This window comes from Patagioenas fasciata, chromosome 5 (genome assembly GCF_037038585.1).
Source record: "Patagioenas fasciata isolate bPatFas1 chromosome 5, bPatFas1.hap1, whole genome shotgun sequence".
Lineage (NCBI taxonomy): Eukaryota > Metazoa > Chordata > Aves > Columbiformes > Columbidae > Patagioenas > Patagioenas fasciata.
Genome location: NC_092524.1, coordinates 23,101,692 through 23,113,740, shown reverse-complemented (window position 1 = coordinate 23,113,740; position 12,049 = coordinate 23,101,692). Strand labels below are relative to the sequence as shown.

At 37.0% G+C, this 12,049-nt stretch overlaps 2 protein-coding genes across 2 annotated transcripts in view; both read right to left on the bottom strand.

The window, feature by feature from the left end:
• CD44 (CD44 molecule (IN blood group)) overlaps positions 1-649 on the bottom strand; it is a 60,661-nt gene extending 60,012 nt beyond the window's left edge. The window contains exon 1 of the mRNA XM_071809085.1: positions 569-649. Within this exon, the coding sequence (XP_071665186.1) occupies positions 569-599 (31 nt within the window). The 5' untranslated portion in view covers positions 600-649. The remainder of the gene's footprint in view (positions 1-568) is intronic.
• PDHX (pyruvate dehydrogenase complex component X) overlaps positions 638-12,049 on the bottom strand; it is a 135,937-nt gene continuing 124,525 nt past the window's right edge. The window contains exon 12 of the mRNA XM_071809084.1: positions 638-656. Within this exon, the coding sequence (XP_071665185.1) occupies positions 653-656 (4 nt within the window). The 3' untranslated portion in view covers positions 638-652. The remainder of the gene's footprint in view (positions 657-12,049) is intronic.

Genomic DNA, 12,049 nt, shown 5'->3' with positions numbered 1-12,049 from the left:
GTGGGAATTGTCAATGAAAATAAACAACAACTTCTGAAGGAAATTGCTTTTTCTATATAAATAAACAAAAGAAGGTAATTATGGGTGACTCTGCAGGAAGGAGTTCTGTGTGAAGCTGGGACAGAGACACAGAAAATAGATTTCATAAAATTCATGAGACAGAAACTCTATTTTTGCACATTTCCATGTTCCTGCATTTCTGGTAAAGAAACAGACAAGGGAGGAGCTGAATGCTATTACAACACAGTGTGTTTATCTTAGAATTGGGAATTGTCACACTGGACCACACATCCACTGCCTACTTAACAGCTTGGCTTAAGTAACAATGAAAGCAAATACTTTAGAAATAAAAAGTAAACACTCATTTGGGATATTATTGCATAATTGGTAAGAGTTCAATTAAGTATTTAAGTTTATTTCTTTCATTACATACCTAGAATAACACAGCTGTGTTTGAGAACCTATGTTTCTTGTTGACCAAAAGCTGGTATTACTTGTGGTTTATTTGATTTGTCTTTTGTAATAGTGAGTGACAATATCTTACTGAAGTTAAGAAAAAAAATATTACCTTGAATACGATTTTGAAAATGTGCTTGCATTCAGTTGCAGTCCTTTTGGGTTGTCTTTTGAGGGATATTTGAAGTGACAGGATCTACCTACAAGAGATATTAGACAGACAGAAATTCCATATAGGGAAAAAAAAAAAAAAGAAATTAAATGTTTTATGGGATTCTAAATTTAAAACAAAAAAATGCCCTGTGCTGGTGATTTATATAAATACACTAGTCATCAAATGACACAGTATCACATGATCATCATTGCTAACCAGCCCGTAACATTTTTTGATTCCTGCATACTACTTTTTCAATAATTTGTGGTTCATTTGTAAAGAAAACATTTATTCAGGAATTTGCCAGGTTCTTCTGAATAATGCTTGTCTAAAATATTTGCAATATATTCACAAAATTTTAATTTGCAGAAATGTACAACTGGCAATGAAGTATTATGAGTTATTGGTTCACCTCTAAAATGCTACTTGTATATGCTAAACATTTTATTGAAGGGTTGGAAGGATTAAGAAGGTCATGTCTGAACAGCATTTTGGACAAGTCAGATCTGGAAAGCAATTATATTAAGACTTCTTCAAATGTTAAAGTTTCAGCCAACTTGCACTGAATGTATAAGAAATTATCTCTGAATCATCTGAGATTTCAAAGATATGATTGAGAGCACACTCGGTGATGTATAAATGGATATGAGAACTAGCAAGAGAGTCTGCAACTTATCTGCTGCCCATTGTACCTGGAAGTCTCATCAGTAAAGCCCTTCTTCCTATCTTTTGCAATATACATTAAGATAAATATATTTATAAACATAAAGATTTAGTTGGGATTTATACTCCATTCAGTCTGCTTTCTATAACCAACCCTCTTAAATTGTTACAAGAATTTAATGAAAATTTTCTGTAGGGGAATTGGTAAGAGAGGCAGAGATAATAGAAGGCAGGAAAAAAATGTCCTGTCAGTCTGATAGGCCTGGTACTACAACGAACTCCACACAGTACTATCTAGCAAGCAGGAACTGCTAGCTAGTACCATAGAAAGAGCATCACTGAACAGTTTTTTGAGAGTCTTGGGACAAAATGGAGTGTGTTGAGTGCACTCCTGCAAAGCTCCTTTCCCTTATACGGGAGGAAAGTAACTGTTTGGTATTAGTTAGTCCAGGAAGGATAGATCTACATCAACATTAACTCTTACAAATGTATTATCCCCTAAGTGATGAAGTATATGAGGCATATCTCAAGGGGCACAGATGTGAGATAGGCATGCTATGAATGTTCAACAGTCTAGTTAGAATAAAGATATAAGGATAATAAAGCTTACCTCAACTATTTAAGGATTCCTTTTAACTTCTCCCTCCCATATTCAAATTCAGTTCCTCAATCCTAGCCTAGCTAGTTTCTCCTCTCTTCTTAATGACACATTTTTCTACATACAGATATCTGAAACCCAGTCCACATGGCCCAGTCTTTGCTGAACTTAGCAATTCCAGAATGCTTGCATTTTTTCTAGCTTAGGTCATTACAGAACTAATTGAAGAGAAATAAAAGGTAAAAATACACTATATGGTGTTAGTCACAGGCAGCCAGAAACTCTTACTGAATGTCTGAGATGGTTCAGAGTGCATCTCTTAAGAGTTTACTCATTTCCTTCCAAAATATGGGTGCATCGTGTAGAGGGCAGAGCAGATCCTTTGCACAATATTGTTAAGCATGAGAATTTCAGAGAATAGAAATATAGTTTTTCTCTAACTGAAAATATAGGTTACAGTCTTGATTAAGATTGTGATTATCTGAATTAGAATGCAGCCAAGACTCTAAGACTAAATACACACATATGAGTGAGTAAGACCAGAGTATTTGATTGTACTGTTTTTTTGTCTGGGGTGCAGAAGTCACAAATTTAAGCCCTTTACCAGCTGTTTCAATCACATGTGCTCTCCCAAAACTGTGCACTAGCCTAGAGGACAGCTTTGTCCCCTTGAGCTGACTGTCTCTCAAGCGTTTGTGTTGAAGTTGCTCCATTTTGCTTAGGCCAGAAGGCCTAAGCAAACTGAACCTATGGCTGCATGGCTTTGTTTGTGTCCTCATATTTCCTCAAGGATCAGGTAGTTTAGCATATATACACACATCTGCATAGCAAAGACAGCTCTAGTCTGCTGCCAGTTGAGCCTGCTTTGGAGCTGGAAACATCACAGACACAGTTGTAAGACATTGCTTGTGATCTAATTAGCCTTGTAGATTAACCTAACTGGACAGGACCAGCTGCATTCTGATAGTGATCTACATCTTTCAGGAACTCTTGCCTCTACATAGCTTGACACTACACCATGTTGAAGTACTAGTTGGGGACATCTCTTCACCCTCTTCTACTGTATGCTGAAGTCCTGTCCTTAGTCTCTTGAGTTGAGCTTATCTAAAGAACACAGCACATTGCAAGATTTAGTAATAAGTCACCAGTAACACTGCTTGTGACCTTTCAGATAAGAAAGGGCATATGTCCCACTAAAATCTGAGGCAGTCTGTCCTTTCCCCACCTTATTGTTTTTTTTTTTTTTTCTTTTTCAAGGCTCTCCAAGATTTCAGTCTTTGCTGGTATGGATATAAACTGAAGCAACAGCCTATTCAGTAGCAGATTTTGACCTTGACAAGTAAGAAGTTCTTTAGCAATAAGGAAGCCTGGCCAAGTAAGACTAGGAAAATTCCTCCTGAGATTCAACTGGAATAAGTGATAAAATTCAGACAGGAAAAAAATAAGCTGAATACTATGAAGGTTCTACTACGATACTGGCTATATAGTGGAATAGCTTCTCAGAACATGCTCATCCATGAAGTCGGTTAAAGGTTTGGAGGGAAAACCATATGAGGAGCAGCTAAAGTCACTTGGTTTCTTCAGCCTGGAGAAGAGGAGATGGAGGGGAGACCTCATCGCGGTCTACAGCTTCCTCACAAGTGGGGGAGGAGGGCCAGGCACTGATCTCTTGTCTCTAGCGACCAATGATAGGACCCAAGGGAATGGCAGGAAGATGTGCCAGGGGAGATTTACGTTGGACATTAGAAAAAGATTCTTCACCCAGAGGGTGGTGGAGCACTGGAATGGGCTCTCCAGGGAGGTGATCATGGTGGCAAGCCTTACTATATTCAAGAAGTATCGGGACAGTGCCCTCAGACACATGGTGTGAATTTTGGGCTTGTCCTATGCAGGGACAGGAGTTGGACTCAGTGATCCTTGTGGGTCCCTTCCAACGCAGGACATTCTGTGATTCTGTGATTCTATGATCTTTGCTGAATGACTGGGTAATTTTAACTATGAGTCTGTGATTCACTTCAGAGGATCCCACATCTCAACTGCTATACTAAACATCTGAACAGTCACTGAAACCTACACTAGGAATTAATCATATCCTGGTTGGATTTGCCACTCCTCAGAGACTTTACTGCAGACAAGGGGTGGTTTCAGTCACACTACTTGCAGGCTCAAGCTCAGCCAGTAGCTTCCTCTGGTTCTTGGGACACATATTAATTACTTTATGTGAAAGAACTTTTGTATTTTAAACTGTCTCATCTCTATTCATGTTACTGCTCATATCACAGACATCCTGGATTTTACATTCCTCATTAGTCCATTTTATCATTCCTGATTATCAGCAGACAAATGATTACCAGAAAAAAGATGAGGAATAGTCTGAGTATGAATTTAAGAAGTTCATTCTTTATAGTCTCTTACTTTGTGCTCAAAAAGAAGCACCAACTTACCTACACTTTCCTCCACTCAGTGATTTTGTCTTGGCACCACGTTCTGGGCTGTGCAGTGCAATCAGAGCCTCACAGGATCAAGATCTCAGAACAATTGCTACTGCTTCACAGATTCAGTAATTGATTTTAACATAAACAAGAGAAAAAATAAGGTTTGAAGCCTAACTAAACTGAGAATTCAAGTCACAGGCATTGTAAAGAAAAAATCTATATAAAAAAGAGTTATCCCAAAGTGACGTGTAGTGATCTCTCTCTTTGCCATGCTATTACACATTTTACAGTGCTTCCCATGCTGAGCTATTACTCTGGAAATAATGATCACTTTTTAGAATGGTAACTGTTGCTAGGGAATATTGGAAATAATAACCATGCAGCTCTGACTTGTTTCGTAAATTCTTACAAGTGGAGTGGTACAGAGGGAAATAAATCATAGAGAAAAGGGACACACTATTTGAAACATGGGTACCAGGACTGGGCTAAACATGTTATTTTCTGGTTTGCATTATTTTAATGTGGTCTATGAATTATTTCTGATGTGCAGCTCAGAAACAGGAAATACATAATGCCCTTTTATAAATATAGTAGTAGAGTAAGAAACAAGCATATGATCTGCCAGGAGATACTTTCTTTGTCACTGAAAACAACAACTCTAGAGAGACAGAGATGTCAGTCAAAAGATACTTATATATTGTTCTTCTGATGACACTACAATGCTCATTCTTGTACATGGTTTTAGCCATGCAACACTGATAATACAAGCAAGACTGAAGTACCATCCTTAATCTGAGAGCCACAAGACAAGTTGTCTTGTGGGGGAGAAGAGGGGAGTTCCAGAAGAGGTTCACGTGATGATGTCTCCTTTTCCGTATTGGGGCAGAAATTAGATGAACGTACAGGGACACCCAGCAACACTGGCCTCAGACATTCTTTCCTAGAGGCAGAGACTCAAATTCACCAGAGGTTTAGGTCCCAGCTGAGCTTTCCCCATTGCTAAGTATTCCCAGAATGAAGCTAGGCAAGGATCACAAGCCACGGTTTGACCCTCTTTATATTTAGATTTTGGCCTCTTGTCCTGAATGTAAAAACTGTAAAATGGAGTTATCCTCCTAGAGGTAGAAAAGTAATTTCTTGACCTAAGCAGAGATTCTTTTTACATACCAGTGTAAAAATACTTTTCCCAAGAAAAACAGAATTTTTTGACAGCTAGAACTCTTTCAGCATTTCGAGATCTGAGTACTACCTATCAATCAGTCTGCAAGACTGTGTGGAAAGCAATCTGACTTCAGATGTTCAGCCTGTCTTCGGAAGAAGTATGATCAATGTACAACCCAAAAGGCACTCAGATGTGTCTCTCAATGACCTCAAATTTAACAGTATGACAAAAAGGGAATAGTGTCTTAGACATTGGGTCTGTTCCAAGTATTAAAATCAAGGATTTCCCCGTTTCAGTTGTAAAGTTAAGCTTTGGTTAGCGAGCAAAACCTGTCCCTAAGGCTGAACACTTACAAATGTAGGACCAATATGTCTCACTAGGCCAAATATTATGTTGACCTTACTCCCTATATATATCATAAAACCCAACAGATCAGAGGAGTAAGGAAACTGGTCCAAAGTCTCAAGAATTTCTATAAACCTCTCTGTTACATCAAAGGCACATCAGAATTTTCTTCTCTGATGATTGCTGTGAAGTGGAAAGAGGTGCAAACAGCACAGAAAAGGTGAGCCTGGGGAGCATTCAGAAACCTGCTTTAAGCCATAATCTCAAATCAGATACAAGCTTGCAGAAGGACACATGAACCGTGATGATACAGATAGATAACTCATTTCCACTCAACAATTAAGACTGCTTTTTCTCAGTCAGTATCTACATGCAGTGACCATCTACTTGCGCTCATTCTGGATAAACAGAAATTCACTTTCTGAAATTTATTTTTAATTCAGCATCAAACACATTATTTTCAAAAGCTTTTTGAAACTGGATCAGAAGCTACCTGTGGGGTTTATAAATAAACTCCAGTTTCTAAATGCACAAACACATTTTTCTCAACATCCACCATAGTCCAATCATTTATTTCATTTGCATGTGGCTACATATGAGTGAAGGAAAGGCAAAAATAGCCAGGAGAAGTATTTGGCAACGAAATCTCTCTATTATAGCCAAGAAATTGCATGTCAGTTGAGAAGCTCCACACAGTTACACAGTTTGTTACACGGTTGTGTTTTGTTTTGTTTTGTTTTTTTCATTTTAGTTTGTTTGTTTCGGGGTGTTTGTTTGGGGGGTATAGTTACAATTTGTTCTGAACTTGCAGAAATCCTCAACATCATCTTAACAGAAATAAAGGTCTCATCTATGCAAATAAATTATAGAAACTACCAAACTGGCATTCAAGGATTAATTGGTTTAATTATTCCTCTGTATTTCTGCAGAGTTGCTCTGCTATTTGGATTTCTATGCAATTATTAACAGTGTTAGCTTTTGTGGAGACAATTTTTTTTTTTTTTTTAAATGAGAGGAGTTGTAGCAGAAATATAATTTCTGGTTTGGCTGTAAATCACATTAGGTTCTCGTCAGAATATTTTTAAAAAGAAAGGAAAACAAAATATAGTTGTGGTATCAGGTTTCTTTGCATCTATTTTCCTTTCATCATGCAAATGAAGGCTGAAAGCTCCACGATATCATGTAGTCATCGAAAGACACTTGTGTATATATATATATATTTATAATATTACATATATATGTGTGTGTGAAACAATAAACTTTCTGAATGACCCATCACATATTTAACAAACAAAACTACAAGAATACATGAAAAAGGGATTCCTCAGTAGAATTCAGCCATGATATCAACCCAAATCAAAGAACCACTTCTCAGTATCTCTCTGTGATAACTTGGTTCCGATTTTTCTGATTTCCTTGAGATTCTTAATCCTGATCAGCTTTAAATAATGTTGGTACTAAAACAGATCAGTTCTTTATAGACAAGGGGAAAATCCAGTGCAAAGTCACTACTGCTACTACTGATCATATTTTAAATGAGAAACCCAGTTTTCTCTGTGGAGAAGCAGGACTTTATTCTTTCAGATACTGCTTTATATATACTTTTGATGCTAGATACCAACGTTCAAGGAGTTGTTTAGAGGTATGATGCTGTGTGAATGGAAATATTTTCTTAGAAAACTGAGAAATCTAACTAAACCTCAGAGGAATGTGAGATTTTAGAAATAGCCCTCTTCCTCTAAACATTTCCCACCATAGCTATAGGAAATTGCCCATATAGATCTCATTTAGAGATATTTGACTTGGCTTGTCCACTCTATAGGGAACTCTGGGTGAGGTTCTGGGTGCTATTTGGGGAGCAATAGGGCTGACACACATAATTATTAGGTATTCAAGTTCTCTTGGGCCCCCCCTACCTTCTAGAGCCTTAACCCAGAGGATTCCTCCAAGCAGGATCTTGAAGAGGCTAAAGTTAACCCTCCTGAAGTCCATGGTTGTAATCCTACTTATTGCCCTGCTTCCTTCATGCAGGATCCTGAACTCTACCATCTAATGGTCACTGCAGCTGAGGCTGTCCCTAGCCTTCACATCTCCAATCAGTCCTTCTTGGTTTGTTAGGACAAGGTCCAGTAACACACTTCTCCTCATTGACTCCTTCACCACCTGTGTCAAAAAGTTATCATCAACGATCTGCAGGAACCTCCTGGATTCTGTATGCTGAGCTGTGTTGTATTTCCCAGCAGATATCAGGGTGGTTGAAGTCCCCCGTGAGAACCAGTGCCTCTGATAATGAGGCTGCTTTCAGCTGTCTGTAGAAAGCCTCATCAACTTCCTCTTCCTGATCAGGTAGTCTGTAGTAAACAGCCACAATTGTGTCATCCATATTAGACTGCCTCTTAATTCTTGTCGAAGAGAGAGCTCATGTAGCTAACTGATCACTGATACCACTGAGATATTATTATACACCATTTTCTGTTTCTCTTACTTATAACTGGGCAAAATTAATTCAAACTACTGCCATTGTGTATGCTTACCACTATATTCTGCTCTAAATCCACCAAGTTTGCTACTGAGGAGGTGAGCCAATGGCAAAACAAGTTTTCTGAGTTTTTTCCTGAACTGTGTAAGCTAAATTCTGCCCAGGCACATCACACTGTGAAGTAATCAAATATGGAAAACTGATATGTAATATGGGAAATTATTACTTAAAACAAGATTTTTTTGATGTTTTGATACTTTTCTAGGAAAGGCAAGAATGTTTATTACAGGGAACACCAAGGAAAGCAACATCAATCCTACATATTTAAGGCATGAAAAATAGAAAGCTTTCATCATATTTAATGTGTTTTGCTTTATATAATCCTAAATTATCCTTAGGGGACCTGAAGTATGTTTTGAAATGTAGAGTTATTTGACCAAATCATATCAAATATTCTTTGATTTCTAACATCTCATAAATTGAATATGAAATACATGCTTTCAGCTCATTTCAGATCTGCATAGCTCAAAAGTGTAGTCAAGTAATTATAACAATAAAGTCTTTATTTCTACCAATGACTCATAAAACAGTAAAATAAGTTTTCCTCTATAATGCCACTTTATTGCATTTTCCTAAAGTCAGAAACTGAGTGCTCAGCACTGTGGAAGGCATGGAAAACACTGTTTTGCTTAGGAAACATCAGAGTGTGGCAATGAAGAGACTAGGAGCTGAGCTAGGAGGGAGTAAAGTAAAGCAACAATTAAAGGAAACAGGAAAAAATATTGTAAATAAGGAAAGCGAACTTAAAATGTGATTTCAGGTGAACATTTCAAAACATAGATTTACTTGCTGGCCTACCAGGAGGTAAGGGAGTTGAATTTGTGAAAGGCATTCAGGTATCTCAATGTCTTGTCTCCGTCTCACTAGAATCTATAATTCCACAGTACTGATATTAACTATGACAGAAGCAAGACCTAAAACATGCATCCTCATACAGTGTCTCCTCTTAACAACTCACTGAAGAAACTTTTGACATCTCATCATTTTAATATCTTAACTTCCCCTTTCTCCAAAAGGCCCTGTTTTCTCCCTGCTACAGGTAATCTCGCCTCTTCCATCACAACAAGTACTCAACATTCTTACCTAAATTTAAGAAGCAGGTGTTTCACATTTTTTCATTTAGGTTTTACAAAACTCTTGTTTAACCCATTTTTCTCTGGCAGGATGTTAGGTAAAAAATTGAGTCCATGTAAGTTCTCTCAGAAATATTCTTTAAAACTTTAAATAGAATATGTGTTTGACAGTGAACTGTCCATATTCTCTGGTGTTTTCACACAGTGAACAGCCTAGCTTCAGCATGTGGTAATTCTCAGGATATCTGTAATGACTGACAGCACATGGTTGAAGGTACTGGATACAGAGACATGTTCTATCATATTCCCTCTTGAATACCAGTTTCTGTGTCACCATACAGTTATTAATGGCTTGTGATACTGGCTCATCAAATGCCTATTTCACACTCCAGGCAGCTTCAATTATTCCTAGCTGCTGCTCAGGAACTATTGATGATTGCACATTTTGTTCAAAAAAAAGTGCTCAGGATGAAAAGAAATTCCCAAAGAGAAAGAAAATTGTTTACCTGCTGAAGAATCTCTGAAACACAACTCTTTACTATCTTTCATAATATCACCTAGTAGAAGAAATGTTCACCTGTACTTCCAGTCATTCAACAAAGGAACAATTTATTTTTATTCTGTTTTACCCATTTGACTAATGAGAATTATGCTAAAAGAGAAAAAAAAGAAGTTGAATTAACATGTTACTTCAGAGAAACTTTCTGCCTGGTCTGTTACCCTTTTATCTTCTAGATTAAATAAAAATTATAACAAAAAATGTTCTTAACTGCACTCACTTGAGGGCATGTAAGAATATATCTTTATGACTGCTGACTCCTGTAAATATTATTGCATAGTATGAGATGAGATTGGATCCCTACTTTGTCACCATGTTCAAAATAATTTTTTAGAAAGACAACCCACTATACATTCTCACTGCATTTCAGAGCATACAGATTTACTATATTTGTGTAGAATATATGGACAGAAAGTTACTGATGCTGGTGGCATCTTTTCCCCCATGTGCCTAGCAGACTGTAAGACATGTGCTCCCGAAGCAGCAATGACTGTCAGTTTTTCCACCACCAAGGAGATCACGACTAGAAGGAAATAATTTCCTCTTCATATGAGTTTTTTCCCTTTCTTTTTATTTGATTCTTCCCTAATCCTCTGCCCTAAAATACAAAACCTGAGCGTCTATTTCCTTCAACACCTTAGGCAAAGTGGTTATGATCGCTCTCAGGTTAGAACTCTGTATTTTTGAAGAACTTTGTAATTCTGTCTTAGGAATTGAGTTAATTGCATATTCATAGAAATATGGATTTGCATTTATGTCCTCATTTATGTATATTATTAGATTAAGCAATAAAATGAAGAAGTGCTAATCAGTGCAGAAATATTTGTGTTCAGCCTAACACTTTCTCCTTCAACGGGTCAGATTGGATATTCATTTATGCAGTGCAAACAAAACAATTCCTCAAAAATGGATTTTCTCATTTGAAGAGATGAAGTTAAATATTCATTCATTAATTCTCTCTCTCTTATTATGTTGCCCAGAGACAGTAATTTATATTTTACTGCAATTAGAACTCGGTAGGTCAATGTTGCAAAAATTCTTCACAGTTCTCTCTTACAAGAGCAAATACATTACTTTGTGGTAAATACTGATGTATGTGATCTCATTGGCTTGAGAAGGAGTGCACATAGTGATCAGAATTTTACAGCATGTGAGAAAAAATTTCTGACAATGAGGCTCATTTTCCTATAAAATCAGTCCCAAAGAGAATGACAAAAAATAATAGAACCCAGCAAAGCAGGGGGCAACACAGAATGTTGAAAATAATTTTCTTTGACAGGACCAACAGACTAATTTTTTATGTTTAAGCCACATTGGTTTGGATACCTGAAGATGTGTATAATTCAAAAATGAGCTCAAATAGATACACTACTTTGCTGAGAGGAATTGTAGGAATTTTGTGTGGTCTGTGCATAATTACCTCCATGGAAATAAGGCAAAATATTTGTACAGGGACAGAGAAGATCAGGGATTTATAAACAGACAATACTATCTACATAAATACTAATGGAGGACCACTCCGACAAGCTTCATGCTCTTTTCCTGCCAGCCTACATTAAGCAAAGCCCTAAATTATTTCAGTGACCAAGAATGCAACCATTATTTAGAAAAAAGTCTCAGGAACAAACCTGGTACTTCCACAGTAAGAGGTACTTGGAGTTAGTTAGGACTTTTTCAAAAAAAAAAAAGAGTTATGGCCTTGATAACCTTTCTTATATTCATTTCATGAAGAACAACTAACAAGTTCACAAAAACTTGTTTAAGTCTACAATAAGCAGGTTTCACAGGGAACTCTGATGCTTTCACCAAAATCATCGCAATTTTGTGATCTCAGAAGTACTGTGGTAGCCATCTAGAGCAGCTCCTTTGTAATATATACATCCATCTTGCCTCTTGAATCCAATATCAAAGTTTCATATGGTTTTAATCACAAGATACTGAAGTTACCATAAGGGCAGAAGCAGCAGAATTACTGTCTCAAAGTAGATCTTACAGTCTGCATGGTTATATTTTTGTTTTTCTATTATGTTTGTTTAGCGATCTTGTATTTGGCTAAATACTACTT